The following is a 19,547-nucleotide window of genomic DNA, read 5'->3' on the forward strand; positions in this document are numbered from 1 at the left end:
TAAGAAGTCAGGACACAGGTCAGCTACATTTGGGTCTCCATCACAGGAAATTGAAGTATGATGTGCAGAGGGCAGCTGATCCCAGCATGCTCATCGCAGCCAAGCAAGGATACAGAAAATGCAGCCCTCAGAAAGGACGTGAAAGGTGGTCTAGGCCAGGCACCATGGTCAGTTCTTTATAGTCAGTCATCTCCGCCTGCTTCAGCATTAATGCTCAGTACAGGCTCAGTGTGTGTGTGTGTGTGTGTGTGTGTGTGTGTGTGTGTGTGTGTGTGTGTGTGTGTGGCTGTGGCTGTGGCTGTGTCTGTGTGTCTGTATGTTCTGTATGTTTGTGTCTGTGGGTGTCTGTGTCTGTTCACTAAGTATTGACTATGTGCCTGGAATTACAAAAGCATATTAAAATGTAGTGTGATAAATCCTACCAACCAAGCAACCAAAAGCAGTGCCTGGTTGTCTTTTGATATCTACTATAATTTACTACAACGGACCAAGTCAAAATGGTATCTTTTTAAATACACTTTACATCCTGATTGCAGCCCCTCCCTCCGCTCTTCCAAGTCACTCCCTCACATCCCCTGCCCCATCCATTCTTCCTTTTCCCTCAAAGAGAAGATGCCCCACCATGGGTACCAACCTGCCCTAGCACATCAAATAGTAGCAGGATTAAGCACATCATGTCCCACTGAAGGCAGCCCAGCTAGGGGAAAAGGATCCAAAGGCAGGCAACAGAGTCAGGAGACAGCCCCTGTTCATTATTAGAGGACTCACATGAAGACCAAGCTGCACATCTACTACATACATGCAGAGGTCTAGGTCCAGTCCATGCATGCTCTTTGGTTGGTGGTTCAGTCTCTGTGAGCCCCCATTGGCCCAGATTAGTTGACTCTTTCGGTCTTCTTGTGGTGTCCTTTACCCCTCCAGCTCCCTCAATCCCTGACTCTTCCACAAGACTCCCCAGGCTCAATGGTGGTTTTGATAAATAATCTTAGTTGACAATTTGATGAGATCTAGAATCATTTGGGAGACAGGTCTCTGAGCATGCCTGTTGGGATTATCCATCAGGCATTAATTGGTTAGGAAGACCCTCTCTCTATGGGTAGCAACATTCCTTGTCCTGAATTATAGAAGTAGAAAAAGGGAGTGTCTAGGTAGCTTGCATTTACCTCTCTCCTTCTTGGCTGTGGATTGACATGACCAGCTCCCTGAAGCTCTGGCCACTGTGACTCCCATGCTGTGATGGACTGCTCCTGGAACTGTGGGTCCAATAAACCCTTCATCCCTTAAGTTGCTTTTGTCAAAGTGCTTTAAGGCATGGCAACAGGAAAAGGAGCTGAGACTTCACCAATGGGAAAGTGTAATCGGGATATAAAGTGAATTAAAAAATATATAGTTTTCCATCTCCAACAAGATAACCGTGGCTTGATTTGGTACATGGCTTTCTGAAACCTCCTAGTCATATCAACTCTGCTTTGAGGGCATGTGTGCCTGCCCCCCCTTTGTATTATCTTTAGAGATGCATGGCAGTCCATGTCACCTTTGTCTGAAATGTTTGGGACCATAGGGTTGGACACATGGGGTCTTTCTGACTTCGGTGAGCCATGACTGAGTTGTAGAGTTTAAAGTGATCACATCTGTCACTTGGGATTCTCACAACACTGATAGTTAAAACGATGGGTTATGGACTATGAGCAGGATTCCCTGAAGCAAGCCTGTAGGACACTGGCAACTTCCCCTGTGAGATCTCCACATTGCTTTCCTGACTAACTGGCTGTTATTTTATTCTCAGGCTTCCTAGAAAGAAGCCATAGATTGCCCGACAGCCCCTGTGGTGAGTTATCACGAAAGCCCCTCTGGAAAAGGGTAACCCACATTCACAGGGAAGAAGCTAATGTGAAAACAGAGAGATACTGCCATAGCCCAGGGGGCACTGAGGGATGCCTGCTGCCAAGGAGAGTGGGGGAAGTCAGGGAGCAGCTCCCAGAGAGTTCCGAACTTCAGACCTCGTGAACATAGTGAGAACATAAGATGAACACAGCCATCTGCCTTTCCTCAGGACTATTTGAGGAAAAAGTGAGATGGAGCCCAGGGGCTGATTAGTGCCGGGGACAGAAAATGATGAGAGAGTATTTCATGTCAGAAGAAATAGCCCTGTGACAGACAACCTTGGCTGCCTCACTGAACCCAGAGAACATACTGCCAGCAACAGTATCCAGAAAGTACAATGGGAAGGGCACCAAGCAGGGAAGGTCAAAAACAGAGCCTGATATGTACTGATATCCACTATAGGCAAAAGGAATGGAGGAGAGACCAGGAAGGCCGCGGGTGGCTCACTTTTAGTTGGACACCAAGTAGTTGCACCTGAGGAATTCAGTGGCTCCCAGATACAGTCTTGGGATATAGAGACCTGGGGTTTGGTGAGATTAGCTGGGGCTCCCCAGAGGAGGTGAGAATTTTCCTGAAGAGTTTTGAGTTACCCCCCAACAAGTCTTTGGTTTCTCATCCTGATACCTGCCCTCCATCTCCAACCAGATAACCGTGGCTTGATTTGGTACATGGCTTCTGAAACCTCCTAGTCATATCAACTCTGCTTTGAGGGCCTGTGTGCCTGTCTGCCCCTTTGTATTATCTTTAGAGATACATGACAGTCCATGTCACCTTGGTCTGAAATGCTTGGGACCACAGGGTTAGACACATGGGGTCTTTCTGACTTTGGTGAGCCATGGCTGAGCTGCAGAGTTTAAAGTGATTGCATCTGTCACTTGGGATTCTCCAAACACTGGTAGCTAAAACGATGGGTTAGCTGAGAAATTGATCATTTCCTGTCATAGAAATAGACAAACCATCTACATGGGTAACAGTCAACTCTTCCTACTGTATATATGCAATTCCTCATTCACTCCTAAGTTATACATGTTTGGGCTGTGGGCTAGGCCTGCAAGTGAGCAGGCCCTTGGGCCCCACTGCAGTGGTCTTAGCTCTGGGCCCTGCTCATAGATACTAGGAGATAATTTCTCACAGTGAGGGTTCCCTACTCGCTCTCTGTCCTACTCTCTGATCCCTTCAACTGAGATCCTGGAAAAATGGGTAAGATGAGGAGAACAGGGGATGAGTGGATGAATGGATGGAGGTTAGACTGTGCGAACAGATATTGATGATGGATGGGTAGGTAATAGATTGATACATTATGTATAGATAGATGATTGGTGTGTGCATAATGCATATATGTATGTATGCATGCCTGGGTGGATTGTAGGGTGAGTGCTCATGTCAGTAGATGGAGTGGAGAATGAATGAATAACTGGAGGGACAGACTAGATGGGTTAATATGTTGTCAGGGGTGGATGGAAGGTGGGTGATGGGTGAAGGATATATTGATGTGTGAATGGAGAATAAATATAGGTAGGTATATAGGTGGGAGTGTACATGAAGTAGGATGACAGACAGATATGAGAGTGGACAGACAAACAGATGGTACAGTATTTGAATGTGGCCATAGATACCTTATAAATAAATCTATAAATAATCACATTAAAATTGAATAGATAGGGAACGTTTCTGTGGATTTATAGATGGATGTGGGATATATCTGTGAATGGATGAATGACGAATGGATGGATGGACAGATGGAGAGATGGATGGACGGATTGATGGATGGATAAGTTTGTGAGTAGAAAGATAGGAGCTCAGCTGTGGTGGGGAAAGCACAGGCTTCAGAGCATCCCAGAAGAAAAGCCCTCCTGTTGCCAGTCCTGGTGGATGGAGAAAGAGCAGGGAACAGGAGCCCCCAAGTCACTGTCCTATGAAACAGTGCTGTGTCACTGAGCACTCGCACTGGTGCACACTCACACTCACACTCACACCCAGCTGCCATCTGGCTGAGGTGCACGTTCTGAGGCTCTAGTCTTAAGGTCAGCCACAGTGCCCTGAGCATGACAGACACAAGCAGGTGACCCCTCTCTCTTATTTTTTTTAATAAAAGGACTTTCATGTGAATGATAACTATAGTGTGCGGCCACCTGCTCTGCCCTGTTTGACAGAAATGTTATTATAGGTTAGGTCAATTCTACCTGGCACCTGAAGCCTGTGTCTTTCTGAATGAGATGGAACTAGTAATAATCTAGAGATTGATCATGTGTCTTCCTCAATCACTTCCTGAACTTACATTATTGACTGAGTCACCTTCTCGCCACCCCCATTTGTATTTTAAAAGACAAGTTCTTGCTATGTAGCCTTGACTTGCCTGAAACTATATAGCCTGGTCTAACCTCATAAGTGTGATGCTCCTGCCTCTGCCTTCCAACAGTTAGAATTACTAATATGTACCACCATCCTATGCTAGTGTGTCTAAGCCTGGAGAGACTTGAGGTCCTGGAAAGGGGGAATGCCTTCAGGAAAGAGGGGGAGCACCCATTCAGAGGCAAGGGGGAGGAGGAATGGGATGGGGAACTGTGGGAGGGGATTACCAGGAGGGGATAATGGCTGGAATGTAAATTAATTTTAAAGAAGTATTATGATTTCCAGACTCACACCAGTGACTTCCCTTACACCTTTCTGATTCCATTGCCTCCCCCATACCACAAGCCTCACTGTGGCTAAAGAAACAGTCTCAGAAACTCTAAACAGCTTAACCAAGGTGACGTGAGAGGTGAGAGGCTGGGTTTTGGATGGGTTCTCTGCTGCCCCCTAAATGTCTCTGTTCTTCCTCTGGCCAACAAGTGGCAGCTGTGGTGCAGTGAGTGACCCTGAATTTGAAGATCAAAGACAGAGGGAAATGGACACCTTCCACCCTGCAGCAGGTGGTCAGCTGCCAAGAGATGCAGCGTCCAGACTCTAACATCCTTAGCATGGCTTGTCATGGACTGTTTCATCTGGCTGCAGATTATGAAGATATTTGTTTGTGGTATTTTTTTGACCACTGCCTATCTACTCTACACCATAAACTCTATGAGGACAGGGGCTGCCTTGCCTTCCAGCATAGCCCCTTTCCCGGACGCATGGCTACTGCTCTGTCCATGGGTATAAACAGATAGAATGGTGCATGGGTTCACCAACCAACTCTCCTAGCTGTGACACCGAGCAAATTATGTCTGGGATGCTTTATAAATATCACAGGGATTGACAAGGTTGGAGTTATTATCTCCATTTTATAGTCAGAGAAACTGAGGCTCTGTGTATTAAGTCGCTCACCCTGGCACACCCAGGTTGAGCACTGGGGACTCCCAGAGAGCCATGCATTCCTGGGGAAGTCAGGTTCCGGTCTCTCACCAGTATGCAGCTGCATGCAGCCCGCCCCCACTAACCAAGTCTACGTTTTGCTTGTTGCAGACTCAGGAGGCAGCAGGGACATGATGGTCAGCTCTCAGACCTGGATGGCCGAGTAGGAAACCAGACCTCGAGCAAGGTGCAAGACGGTCGAAACAACAACATCCTGACCCATACATGCCCTCGAGGCTGCAGCAGCTAAGCTCGCCTGCCCAGATGGCACCCAGAACCCCTCCTCTGTCCCCTGATGGGCCCCGTCTCACCCCTAAAACATCAGATGCAGAAAGAGCTCTGGTCCCTGTTTCCAGCTGATTTGCTGTGTGACCTTGAGCAAATCACACATTCTCTGTGCCTCAGTTTTCTGCATCTGTGGAAGGGGTTAAACAGATCTCTGTCCCGTCTCCAGTCATGCATTTGTGAGAATCTGGTTGGACTGCAAATATGTAAACTCCTGGGCATTGATCTAGTGTTTATACATGTAAAATGTCTCAATATTTGAAGCATCCTCCCTAGCCCCCTAAACAATTTAAACCATGAAAACATTGCAGTTTGGCCCATTCTAGCTTGTTTGATGGTATTTCCAAAATAAATAGCTGACATGTTTGCCCTTCCTGTGAGACTCCCAGGTCCTAAAATAACCAGGAAGAGTCATCCACAGACTTCCTGGCCATCTGGAATGGTGCAGCCTAAATACCAAACCCAGGGGTTCCTGCTGCAGACATGCTTTTCCCTGACTCATGGAAAGCTGCTCCCACCTTCGGGTTTCAGCCATCACCAGCTCTCACAGTATCCCCACATCCCTGTGCTGGATGGCACGCAGGTGCCTCTGGCCATTCCCCTTCCCACTGAATGTCATGAGGTCCCAGGGAAGACTCATCCTGCAGCAGAACCTCCATCCCCACCATCCTTCCAGGTTTTCCTTCCCAGGAAGAATTTAAAATAGTCCAGCCTGTCATGCAAAGGCTCCCTGGCAGGGCAGTCAGAGCTTTCTGTTGATACCTTAAGAAGCCTTGGTGCTTAAAGTCTATTGGCGACAGAAACAGAGTCACCCAAGAAGCAAAGTATTTTGTGCCCTGGTCAGGGACTAGCTGACCCTTGAGCTGAGGATGCTGAGGTTAGCAAAGAAAGCCAGTTACTGGTTACCAGCTGCAGCCAAGACTGGAAGACCTCTGCAAGTCATGTGATTGCTCAAAGGTCAACTTCCTCATTTTCAAACAGGAAGGAGAAGGATGGCCTTGCAGAGTTGTTATGGGGCTTGATAAGATCCCACATATCACACAGCGATGACTGACAGCCAGCAGCCATTGGCCATCACTCTTATCCTCTTCTTTTCTCCTCTTCCTTCTCCTCCTCCTCCTCCTCCTCCTCCTCCTCCTCCTCCTCCTCCTCCTCCTCCTCCTCCTCCTCCTCCAAAGCACCACCACCACCACCTTCTCCTCCCTTTTCTTCTCCATCCCTCCTCCTCCTCCTCCTCTTCCTCCTCCTCCACCTCCTCCTACTCCTCCTCCTCTTTTTCCTCCTCATATTTATCCTCACCACCATCATGATCACCATCATCCTCTGTTGGAAGTACTTTCTTGTTTTGGCGACATAGCAGGTCCGTTTTCTGTGAAAGGATCTGTGAAGGATCCTCCAAGTTTACAGTTTGTTTCTTCTTCTTACCTGGCGCCTCTGAGGTCTGGACATCCCTGCTGAGATCAACTGTCTTCGCTTTGGCATCTGTTTCCATTTCCCACTTTCTCACCATGATTCGCGTCTGTCAGTGTCATTTCTTGAGAGATGTTTTGATGTAGAGAAGGTTTTACACTTTTCAAATAACAGCATTGTACACTCCCCCTAACCGAGTCCCCCCTCTATGTCTATCTCCTGCCCACTCGACTGTCTCCAAGCCCTGTCTGTCCTTCCTGTCCTCCAGAAAACACCAGCTGCTCTTCTCTACACTGTGACCTGGAAGCATTGCAATTTCTCCTTGGGGTGAGCTTGTGACTGAGAAGTGGTGGTGAAGGGGGAGTAGCAGGTGGGGAAACCTGATTGTTTGGCTCTGTTTAAGTCCATGTTCCTTGTTAAGAATAAATAAGCACTCGGATGTTCCTTGTAAACTGCTCTTAATTCAGGGATGGGTGGGATGGGCCTTCTTCTTATACATAAGGGGCTCCAAATTAATCAGAAGCAGAGATGGGGTGAAGAGATAAGGTAATCACCTTTCTGTCACTACAGCAAAACACCTGAGATAACTAAGAGAAAAGATTTCCTTTGGCTTCTTTCTTTAAGGCCCACGGGGAGAGGCAACCTATGGCAGGAGTGTGTGGTGGACTGACTTGCATTAGGAGCCAGGAATCAAAGAGTGACAAGGGGTCAGAGTCCTATTGTGCTCCCCCAGTGAGCTAAAGTTCTCCTTCAAGACTCACCTTTTAAATGTCTCTCTCCCTCTAAATATAATTCTAGCACAAAGCTTTTAGAACACAAACTTTTGGAGACATAAGATTCGAGATATAGCGGGTAGGATGCTATGCCAGTGACACACTGACTTTCCCCACAGATCAAATTGAGCTTGCCTATTTGAAGGCCTCCCCACTTGACTGTAATTTATATTACAACTATGTATTTGTAAAGAGAGAATCCATCCTTGAGAGTAGAAGTCCGGAACATGGTGCACATAGACAAAACATGCATTCTAATGTCCTCAAGGTGCCACCTGGACTTTACACACTTAGAAGCACTCATGGGCTTCTTGATTTTCTCACCACCTTCCGGTCTTCCTCTCCACTGGGATAAATTTCAGCTTCCATCTGTGCAGGGTACCACATCAGTTTTAAAGGTTATTACCACCTCTTCAGAGTTTCCTGGGACCCATGGCAACACTAATCCATGCCAGGCATGGCTCCTGTGTGGGTTTCCATGAAAATTTTCTGTAGCTTTCACAGAACTTGCTTGGTAAGGAGCAAGCAGCAGCTTTTTAATGAATGAGATAGAGGAACATAACACAAACTGGCTATGTCTACTTGCTTTGGGTGCCATCACTCAACATACTTCAAGTCTCCCCTGCATTTCCCAGGACTTTCTCTCTTCAATGTTATCAGTGACTGACTCTCTTCAGGACTATGTCTCCATGAGACTCAAGTTCCAAATGAACTTTCCCTTCTCTCTCATCCAACCTCCATTTCCAGACTGAATTATTTCAACCCAGCTTTGGCAGAAGAGCAATCAGATTAAACATATTATCCCTCTTTTAGTGTGAGGCCTGCCTGAGTAGACACAAAGAAACATCTGCTCATCCCAGACAGGACACTGACAACACAGTGAAAGAAGGATTCCATCAAAGTCCAGTTTGATGAACCAAGGAGGGAATTAGGGTTTCTTACAGATGTATGGGACACAAAGGTAGTTAGCTGTACCATGCAAAAGCCTAACACAGCATGAGTTCTGCTGTTTTGGAGTGCTCTTTATAATTGTAGCTGCTCAACAGATAGGAGAATCTCCTCTCTTTAGCAGTTTTTACTATTTAACCTCAGGAAAGAAAGGGGCTCTTGAATCTTGTAAGTTTCAGGAGCTTTCTAAGACTTGTGTGTTGTTTACTTCCTGGCACTTAAGGAACCTCCCTCAGGAATACAATGCTTCAGTTCTGAGGAAACTACTAGACAGCAACTTCTTATCCAGATGGTTTCAATTTCAACAAAGTAGATACTAAAAAAAAATGTTATTGCATTTGTGCTGAATATTACAACCTTTCTTGCAGTCAGACGAATATAGTCTAAGAGCTATTTATACAGTATTTATGCTGTGCCTGGAATTGTACTAGTGGAAAATTGTTCTACAGTTTGCCTCAACATGAGCAGAGCTATGTACAGACTGGTGCCAATGTCTATAAAGAGCTAGAGCACCCTTGTGTTTTGGCATCTGAGGTTCCTGGAACCAATGCCTTGGAAACAGTCCCTTCAGATCCTGGGATGACTCTACATGCTCAAATAGGAGTTTGTGTTTAGATTCACCACAGTGTTTGAGATGCAGACACTAGGACAAGTGATGGCCTTGTCAGGGTTTTCCTGACTTCACTGAGGAAGCTAACGACCTTGTCAGTAAGTTAAACCCCATCTACCTTGTATGACAGTGCATTGGGCCCTTCCTGGTTGCCTAAAATCATTCTATTGTTATTTTCCCCAGAATCCTAAGAAATTAAAGGATTCTCTTATTGGACTGCAGGGACTGAGGAGTAAGGAATGAGAACCCCCAGAGAGCCCAGTGCTGGCCACAGGATTTTTATCTCTTATTTTGTTGATATCATGACCCCAGACCATCTGTGGCTTTTATGTGTTTGCCTCCAGGTTTCGTTGAGGACACAGCCTTTCCTACTTTTCTCCTCATGGGGTTAGTTTGGGAACCATTAAGCCCCTTCCCAGCATCTACTCAGCATCATACAAAGCATCCCATATAGGTATTCTTGGTGTAGGTCAAGAAAGCATAGTGAACAGATTGGCTAGTGGCCAATCTAAGAGGACCAAGGCCATCTTCACACTCCCACCCTTACCCTATCCTGCAAGCCAGACCACTGCAATGTTCCTTCCATCCTGAGGCCACTTGTCATTGTAAACGGACTCATTCTTCATACCAAGAAAAGAGTTGCTTCTGGGAATGTTTCTGCTACTAAGGCCTGCATCCAAGCCACTGCCATCAGGGAAAGAATAACAACGGGGGGCGGGACTTGAGGCCTGGGAAGATTCCCAGAGACCACCTGCCACTGTCTAGATCAGGCAGGCTGTAGACACACAGAGGCCTGCCTGTTGCCACACCACACAGTGCAGACAGTGGAGGTCACCCAGAGGCCCTCCAGCCACATGGCCCACCTGCAGTGGGAGCTACTACAATATACAAGCATGTGGTGGTCAGATGGGAGAGAGAAAAGAAGAGGAACCGTTTGTGCATTATAAAGATAGATGGAACTGGAGACAGGAAAGTGCAGAGGAATACCCAGTTGTAAGTGGCCAGCCCCACCACCCAAGGCCATGATGAAGTCCCAACCCAACCCTCTCAGGCCCATGTCTAGGTCTGGGTCTATGCAGTGGCAGGAATTGGATGTCAATGTCCCGCGCTCATCTTACCCCTAAAGAGCATGGGGGCTTCCCTGGTCTGGGCAGCCACTGGGGGCCACATGGATGTCTGGGGACTGAGCAGAACTGGCACTACCCCCTCGCTGGCTATAGCGCACTGTGGAGAGTTGGCCCCATGTTTCACTGGCTGCAGCACTTAGACTCGGTCTTACACCTCACTTGGACAGCACAGCTTGAGCTGACCCTGGTGGTAAGGGCACAGGTGAGCTGCCCTGAGGATGAGAGTGGGGCAGGGGGTAGGGGATGCTGGTCCTGCCATTGCTTTGCTGTGAGGTGGCATGGGGCCTGGAAGTGATGCCCTCTCCTCTTTGCCCCTCACGACCTGCAGCAATTGGCTGTGCTGGCTCAGCCCCTCACCAGCTGTGGCACTTGGGAGAGTGGGCTTTGCGTCTTGACTTGGTGGCACAGTAGAGCTGGCTCTGGAGGCATGTTTGTGGGTGAACCAGCCCTGAGGGTTGGCAAAGAGCTGGCTCTGCCTCCTGGGGACGGCAGCATTGGGTGGCCTAGCAGGAGCAGTGCTGGAGCGCTCGCTTTCATGGTGTGAATAAGAGCAAGCCAGCAGGCTGGCCAGCTCAGCTGCCACCCAGGCCCAGATCCAGGGCTCTGAGTTTGCCTACCCTCAAATCGACACCAGCTGTGAATTGTTGGAGAGCATGAAAGGGACTGGTCCTGTGGATCCAAAGCTGCAGGATCTCCATGATATGGAGCAACAACAGGATAACCAGGAGGAGTCCTGGTGAGGATCCAATATTAATGGTGTCAGAGAAGTCAGAGACCTCGAATGAGAAAATGTTCAATGCAATGAACATTTGCAAGCAAAGTCGTATGGACAGAGAGGTGTACTGTGGAGTACACTATGATGCACTGTGACAGCTTCCACGATAAGATGGTTTCTATGGTTTGTTTTGCTTTGCTTATTTTATTCATTTCTTTGTGTCTTTTTATTTTGAGGGGAAGGTTGCAAGGGCAGAGGATAAATATAAGGGGACAGGGAGATGAGTGGGACTGGGGTACGGGATGTAAAACTCATAAAGAATCAATAAAAAGTAAAAAAAAAAAACAGTTTGGGAAATAGCAACAAAAGAGACATCCAAATGTCTATATTGTTATAAAAGCCACAACTTGGAACCTGCTCAGAGTCAAGTTGAAGCAGGAAACACAGAACCCAAGCCTTAGCAAAGGTCTCCATTCTTCCCAGAGCTTAAATCTCTGGGGTATGACAGAAGATAAGGACTCCCACTCTCACCCCTCGCTGCTGCTGCTGCTGCTGCTTCTTCTTCTTCTTCTTCTTCTTCTTCTTCTTCTTCTTCTTCTTCTTCTTCTTCTTCTTCTTCTTCTTCTTCTTCATCTTCATCTTCTTCTTCTTTTCTTCTTCTTCTTCTTCTTCTTCTTCTTCTTCTTCTTCTTCTTCTTCTCCTCCTCCTCCTCTTCTTCTTCCTCTTCTTCTTCTCTTCTTCTTCTTCTTTTCTTCTTCTCCTCCTCCTCCTTCTCCTCCTCCTCCTCTTCTTCTTCCTCCTCTTCTTCTTCTTCTTTTCTTCTTCTCCTCCTCCTCCTTTTCCTCCTCCTCCTCTTCTTCTTCTTCTCTTCTTCTTCTTCTTCTTCTTCTTCTTCTTCTTCTTCTTCTGCTTCTTTTCTTCTTCTTCCCCTTCTCCTCTTCCTCCTCCTCCTCTTCCTCTTCCTCTTCTTCCTCCTGCTCCTCTTCCTACTCCTCCTCCTCCTTTTGCAAAACCTAAATTGAAGTTCTATTCTCTAAAACAAACAGGGTGGTGTGGGAGCTGAGACCAATTTCCTAATGGTAAGCATTATCAGAGCTTCCACCGAGAGATACATCACCCTGTCTCTGTCTGTCTGCCTGCCTGTCTGTCTGTCCCAACTTGACCAGTGCCGTGCTGTGAAACAAAACCCTCAGCCAGTTTTTCCTTCAAGGAAGAAGCCAAGCAACTAAGCACACTCCAACAACACAGCTGAAGTCAAAGAGGCCCCTGTGCTCCCCAGTGTGGCCCATTTCCAATAAAGGTAAAATATAGGTGTGGACTAATACACAAAAATCAATAGCCCCAAACAGGGTGCCAAGTGAGGCTCCCCAAAGACATGGGGCAATTCAGAGTAGAGCAGAGACCTCTAAAAGATTGAATTTGTCTCCTCTGACTACTGCAACCAAAAAGCAATAGAACAAGCTATCTTAGAATGATGGAGGAGTGGGAAGAGTTTTGGAAACTAAAGGTTATTACCACCAACCTCCAATCCCATAAAAGGCCTGAAGGGATAAGGGAAAGAAATTGCAAAGACCCACCAGAAAAGGGACTAAGCCCAGTCTGACCAGGCAGTGGAGGCTCAAAAGAGCCCCGAGTTTACTACGAATAGAGAGGTGTGCTGAGTGCTTGTGGCACAGTGGTCCTGGCACACACAGAGGAGTCACGGCTAGTGAGACAGACTTAGTCAGGGTCCTCATTTCATAAAGGAGGACACTGAGACACCACGACGAGGAATGACGTTTGAAGCTCCCACAGCTGCCGACTGGTGAGAACCAGCGGCAGACCTGGGTCTCTTCTCAATCCATCGCCACAGCCATACACATGGCCGCTTCTCCCTGGGTATCCTGGAGCCACTCAGTTCTGTAAATGGTCTTATTCACAGACAAGATGCCACTAAAACTTCTAGTAGCTTAATTTTAGAACCAAACCACATATATCAACTGCAGAATTTCTACCAATGCTTCATAAGCGAGGGAGGTGCAGCTGATAAGGGTTTAAAAAAAAAGAAGAAGAAGGAAGAAGTTTTTTAAGTGTTGCTCGGCCATTAGAGATTTCTCTGTTGGTTCGTTGGTGTCCAACTTCTTGAATTCTTTATATATTTTGGGCATTAGTCAGATGTAGTGTTGATGAATATCTTTTCCCAATCTGCAGGCTGCCATTTTGTCCTATTGACAGTGTCCTTTGCCTTACAGAAGCTTTTTAGTTTCATGAGGTCCCATTTATTTTTATTAATTGTTGATCTTAGCACCTGTGCATTGGTGTTCTGTTCAGGAAGTTGTCTCCTATACCAATAAAGTGGCTACCTCCTGTAGCCACGCAGGACCTCCAGTGGAGGGATAAGGACACTAGCCGAACCACTAAACTTAAAACCCAAAATGTCTTCTGCCTACAAGATGTGCAAGGTCAAAGATGGAGCAGAGACAGAGGAAGTGTCAACCAATGACAGGCCCCATTTGAGACCTATTCCATGGGCAAGAATCAATCCCTGACATTATTAATGATGCTCTGCTATGCTTGCGGACAGGAGCCTATCATGACTGTCCTCTGAGAGGATCCATTCAGCATCTGACAGAAACAGATGCAGAGACCCAGAACCAAACTTTAGATGGAGCTGAGGGAACCTTGTGGCAGAGTTGGGGGAAGGATTCAGGAACCCAAAGGGAATAGAGACTCCACAAGAAGACCAACAGAATCAACTAACCTGGACCCTTGTGGGATCCCAGAGACTGAACCACCAACCAAAGAACTGGACCTAGGACATATGTTGCAGATGTGCAGCTTGGTCTTCATGCAGATCCTTCAACGACTGGAACGGAGCTGTCCCTGACTGTGTTGCTTTTCTGTGGATTCTGTTCCTCTAACTGGGCCACCTTGTCTGGCCTCAGTTGCAGAGGATGCAAATTTCTGGTTCGATCAAAGAGACTATATATTCATTGAATTTGGTGTTGAAGGCTGTAAAGATATTAATGCAAACTTTTTTTAAAAAAAAACCAAACTTATTTTTGGTTGTCTTGAAGTGATAATTTAAATAAAGCTTTTAAATAAAGTTGATCTTTTCCCACTGTATTGATCCAAATGATTCCAGGCATGAAAGAATGGACAGATCAATTCTATTTTGTTTGCAAAAAGAATCTGGCCAACTGTGGCCAAGGTTAACAAAGAAAGGGGCAAAGGTTAATTGACTTAGTATGGGCTTCAATAATTGGAAAGACTGGGAGGATGATTCAGATGTAGATATGTCTAATTTTGACCATCTCTCTGAGAAGATGGATCACATGGACCACATTGCCACGATGCTAATCTAGATTTTTCCAGAAGTAGATGAAGCAGAAGATGATTCCCAAGACAGTGATGATTTAAAAAAAATCCCAGATCTGGAGCTAGGAATGTTGCCATTGCCTGGATTTTGAGAAAGAAATGTAAGTTCTGTAGAGTTTCATAATTAAGAATTGGATTGATAGTTGTACTTGTCTCCTTTAATCCATTTCAACTTTATTTTTTTTTAAAAAAGGCTTTACTAAGGATTGATAATGTATCATTGTATGGGGTGATTTAAGACAGCTAAGGCAATATCTGTATGCACGAACATTTCCCATAATTCCACGAAGCAGCTGAGATCCTAGACAACTGAGAAAGCAGCTCTGATGAATAAATGCATCTCACCTAAGTCGTCTTTCTTCCTAACAGTTACTTATGCAGCAGGAAGCTCTCAGCTTAGGGAAAGATAAAGGTATTTAGACCTTATACCATGGCTCTTGAAGGAGGCAGAAACAAATTGGCTGATATCTTAAACTGATGCCTTTCCAGAGGACCATTCAGATTTATTCCACTAAAGTTTGTTTTTCAAAAATATGTACTTTGCATCATTGTATGTGATCACTTGCCAGTGTCCCTGTATATTTTAGCTAAAACTAGTGAGCGTTCTGACTTAAGATGGTTTTTGAAGCCTACACATTTGGTATTATTTAACTCTTAAGCATTCACAGTTGGAGCATGAAAGACTCAAAGGAAACTGTAGGTTGTTGATTTCAGTTTATGTTCATGACAGTGAAGATTTTTTAAAGTGGCTACATATACTAATTTTAAATGTCTAATATGCTATTGGATGATTAAAAAAGAATGAAAAACAGAAAAGAAAAAGATTAATAGAATGGCAAAGTGGTTGGGGATTTGACTCAGTGGTAGAGCGCTTGCCTAGCAAGTGCAAGGCCCTGGGTTCGGCCCCCAGCTCCAAAAAAAAAAAAAAAAAAAAAAAAAAAAAAAAAAAAAGAATAGAAAAAAAATAGAATGGCAAAGTGCCAGTCACCTGTTCTCACCAAGGAATTTTGGAAACCACTTCAATGGTTCAATGGAAGGCGGAAAGATTGTTCCCACCTTTGGCCATGACCATTCTTTCTTATGAGGAGAATTTATCAACACAATGAAGTTCTTGGGGCGGACTTAAATTTGGAGACACTGGAATTAATATGATAAAAGACCCTTCTTTAAAGAATTGAGTACACATGGCAAGGCAAGCTCAAAAATAGGTGCAAAGGGCCTTGGAAGTAGCCTGAGAACCCCAAGGACTTGAAATGTAGATAGTTTTCTCTTTATAGTCAGCCTCCCTGATGTCAAACCACAGGTGACATCAAGTCAAGAGGACTAAGGAAACAGGGGATGGAAAGGGACAACCTGTAGCACACATGGGCTACACTGTCCTGCTTCAAAGGAAGGAGTAAATGATGCCCAAGATCATGTACTTACACATAGTTGTCAAAGCACACCTGGACAGGGGTGTGAAACTAAGGGAACTTTCTCCATGTCCTCTCCCATCCCCCATCCAGGACCACTGCAGTGGCTCTGCTTCCTTGTCAGCCCAACTGGCCTTAGGATCACCTAGGAGACACCCCTCTGAGCATGTCTGTAAGGCGGGTTCCAGATTGGTTTAACTGAAGATGGACAGCTCGTGCTGAATGCAGGCAACACCACCCCTTGTGCTAGGATCTTGGACTTAAAAAAAGGAAAGAAAACAAGAGAGTGAGCCGAGCAGCAGCGCTCATCTGTTTCCTAGCTGGATAAAATCTGACCAGTATCCTTATGGTCTGATCACCATGCCTGCCCTGCCATGAGAGACTGTACCCTAAATCTGTGAGCTAAATCTTCCTCTAAGTTACTTCGGTCAGGTGTTTGGTCACGCCTAATACCACTGCTTATCTTTGATCATGGTCATGGGGGAGCCTTTAAAATGATCAATTAGTCACATGACACTGGTCCAGTATAGCAGCTTCCTGCCTCAGCTGCCACCTTCGTACACACCGATGGCCAAAAGCTGAGCAGTATGGAAGTAGAATACCCTAACACTCTCTCAGTGACACAAAGCTGGACTTATGTATGCCTCAAGACCAGAGGAGACTGGACAACACCTGCTGTCCCACACCTGTTCAAGGAGACTGACTGCATAGCACCTGCTAGCACCAACTTGCTCACAGGGACTGGCCAACACCTGCTGTCACATACCTGTTCAGGGAGACTGGCCAGCACCTGCTGTTACACCCCTGCTCACAGGGAACAGACCAACACCTGCTGTCACACACCTGCTCAGAGGAGACTGGCCAGCACCTACTGTCACATACCTGTTCAGGGAGACTGGGCAGTACCTGTCACATACCTGCTTACAGGGTACCAGCCAGCACCTGATGTCTCATACCTGTTCAGGGAAACTGCAGCCCCTGCTATCACACACCTACCTGCTCACAGGGGTCTGGCCAGCACCTGCTGTCACACACCTGTTAAGCATCTTTCCCAACATGTTCTCACACTCCCTGCTGGCTCTTTTTGGGAACACTTCTCAAATCAATTGTTTGCACAGAACTCCTAGTTCAAGCTCTAGGAGAATATGACTAATTGGGAAAGGGCCAATGGTGTAATGCTAGTAAAAGGACATTGGGAAACAACCCTAACCATCTTAACATCATAAAGTCCACGAAGGAGAATAGATCATATTCTCACTCACGAGCCTTCCTGGAGTCCTTGCAGAAGGAGTGCAGCGCTACCTGTGGTCAGACACGTGCTGTTGTTGAAATGGGTCACTTCTGCCATGCTCCACACTTGCCTCATCACTGTGTAAATGTAGTGTGTAGTTTTACACTCTACCCACCATTAGCTCCAGAAGGTGACCATGTTACCAGACCCCTCCTAACTTCCCTTGAATCCTTGGACAGAAGACACACACAGTTTGTTTTTCTTCAACTTACCTTAGGACACAATTTCTGGGCACTACTATTTCCCACCTGGAAAAGTGCTCCCTTAATAATATTTTTATCTCTGCTCCTCCCACCTGTCCAATGGCTAGTTCCACCCAGCCCCTGCCAAACATTGCTGACCCGTAGTAGTGACCACAGGCCCCAGCTCCTCCTGAGACCTCACATGGCCGCTGCTGCTTCTCCCTCCAAGGCATGGCAAAACTCTTCCTCTCCTTCCTTGTATCTGCCTTTTTCTACCTTTACCTTTAGCCCAACAATTGCCTCCCCCACCCAGCTTTATTTACTGACAGATCAAGAACCCATTGGAGAATAGGACCTTAGCATCAGCACCACCCAGTACACATGCTGAGTATTTTTTAAATTGGATCCCATGGTGAGGTATGTAGAGGGAGAAAACTTAGCCTTGTGGTGTTTAGGGGTGCAGCCTCTGGGAGGTGATCAGGATTAATGTAGTCATTAGGGTGGGTCTTGTGAGTGAGTATTGATAGCTTTTTAGAAGAGAATGGGGCAATGGAGAGAGAGCTCAGCAGTTAAGAGCACTGGCTGCTCTTTCAGAAGATCTGGGTTTGATTCCCAACACCCACATGGTGGCTTACAACCACTTGTAACTTCAGTTCTAGGGGATCTGATGGCCCCTTCTGACTTCTGCAGGCACTAGGAATATACATGATGCATAGATATACGTACAGGATAAAGACCTATAGACATTAAGGAGAAAGGGGAGGACAGACAGGTCCTTGGAAGTCTGAGACATAAGAATGTCAAATTTGAGGCCAGTCTGGGCTATGTAACAAGTCCCAAGCCTCAGCTATGTTGGAAGGACTGACCTACCATGGATGAATTGTGCCACCATGAAAGCCATTGTCAGTTGTTTGCCTTTGACCCAAGACCTCCAGAACCAGGAACCAAAGTAAATCTCTATCTCTTACAACCTGCCCACTCCATGTCACTGTGTTCTATGCAGCAGCATAAAGTGCTATGGTAGTCATGAAATGTTCCAGTATTCTGCTTCTCAAACACTGGACGCCATCTTCATCCAGAGCCACAAGTGTCAACACAGAGTGGTATATGGACAGCAGGTACTGGGATTGCCTTTGGAGCCTTGCCAGATCTACAAACATACTAAGCCCACAGACCCAAGTAGGCCCCTCCTTCCCTTCTATCTTTCTGAGACTGGGTTACAACAAGGAGCAGTGCTTTGAGCCTTCCTATACTTGTGAAGGGTTTCTTTTATTGTTTTCTTTTTATCTCCCCTGAGGAAACAGCCTGACATCAGTGAGAAGCTGAAGATGACAAGCTCACGGGATGAAAGGCCCCTTTTCTCGCATTTCCCAGCTTTGCTGATGGCTCCTGACTGAGAGCAGCCACAAGATGAGGGAGGAGAATTGGGGTGGTGATGCTGGGAGACAAAACATAGACCTCACCCTTCAGGTAGTTCCCTGAGTGTGAGCTAACAAGACATTCTTCCACCCAGGTGACCCCATCAGAGCCTGTGAATAGCTCATCATGGTCTCACCTCAAAGCCCTTGGGGACAGATGTGGAAATTATAATACTCTGTCGTTGCAAGATTAAGACACTTGAGATGCAGGGAAGTTGAAGGGCTTTCCTAGGAATATGCAGAGAATCAAAAGGCCTGGGTTAGAACCCCGTGCTGCTTGGCGGTTTGTCAACTTGACACATGCTGGAGTCATCTGGGTAGAGTACCTCAACTGAGAAAATGTCCCCACCAGAATGGCCTGGAGGCAGGTTCTATGGGGGTACTTTCTTGATTAGCGACTGGTGTGAGAGGGCCCAGCCCACCATGGGCAGTGACATCCTTGGGGTACTGGTTCTACGTTGTATAAGAAGGGAATTTGAGCAAGTCATAACAGTGAGTGACCTTACAGCTCCATGCTTCCTGCTCAAGATTGCTGCCTTGAGCTTGCCCTCTGGCTTCCCTTCATGACAGACTGTAGCCTATAAGTCAAATATGCTCTTTATTCTGCAAATTGCTTCTGGTCGGTGCTTTATTAGTCACAGGAACCTTAACTAAATAGGTTTCTAACTTTTCTGAGTTCTCTTCTATCAAATTATGAACACCTTATGAGTATAAATTCGTCCAATCTCTCCATTTTTTTTTCAGACAGGTCTTGGGAGGTATGGTGGTTTGAACCATAAGTCAGAAGTAATTATTTCTCCTATA

General features: G+C 46.2%; 1 protein-coding gene and 1 pseudogene across 1 annotated transcript in view; both read left to right on the plus strand.

The window, feature by feature from the left end:
- Stk32b (serine/threonine kinase 32B) overlaps positions 1 to 7,348 on the plus strand; it is a 256,406-nt gene extending 249,058 nt beyond the window's left edge. The window contains 1 exon segment of the mRNA NM_001107224.3: positions 5,326 to 7,348. Coding sequence (NP_001100694.1) covers positions 5,326 to 5,464 — 139 coding nt within the window. The 3' untranslated portion in view covers positions 5,465 to 7,348.
- Positions 7,008 to 14,532, plus strand: Ptges3-ps1 (prostaglandin E synthase 3, pseudogene 1; annotated as a pseudogene).
- Positions 14,533 to 19,547: the final 5,015 nt, after the last annotated feature.

This window comes from Rattus norvegicus, chromosome 14 (genome assembly GCF_021556685.1).
Source record: "Rattus norvegicus strain SHRSP/BbbUtx chromosome 14, alternate assembly SHRSP_T2T, whole genome shotgun sequence".
Taxonomy (NCBI): Eukaryota; Metazoa; Chordata; class Mammalia; order Rodentia; family Muridae; genus Rattus; species Rattus norvegicus.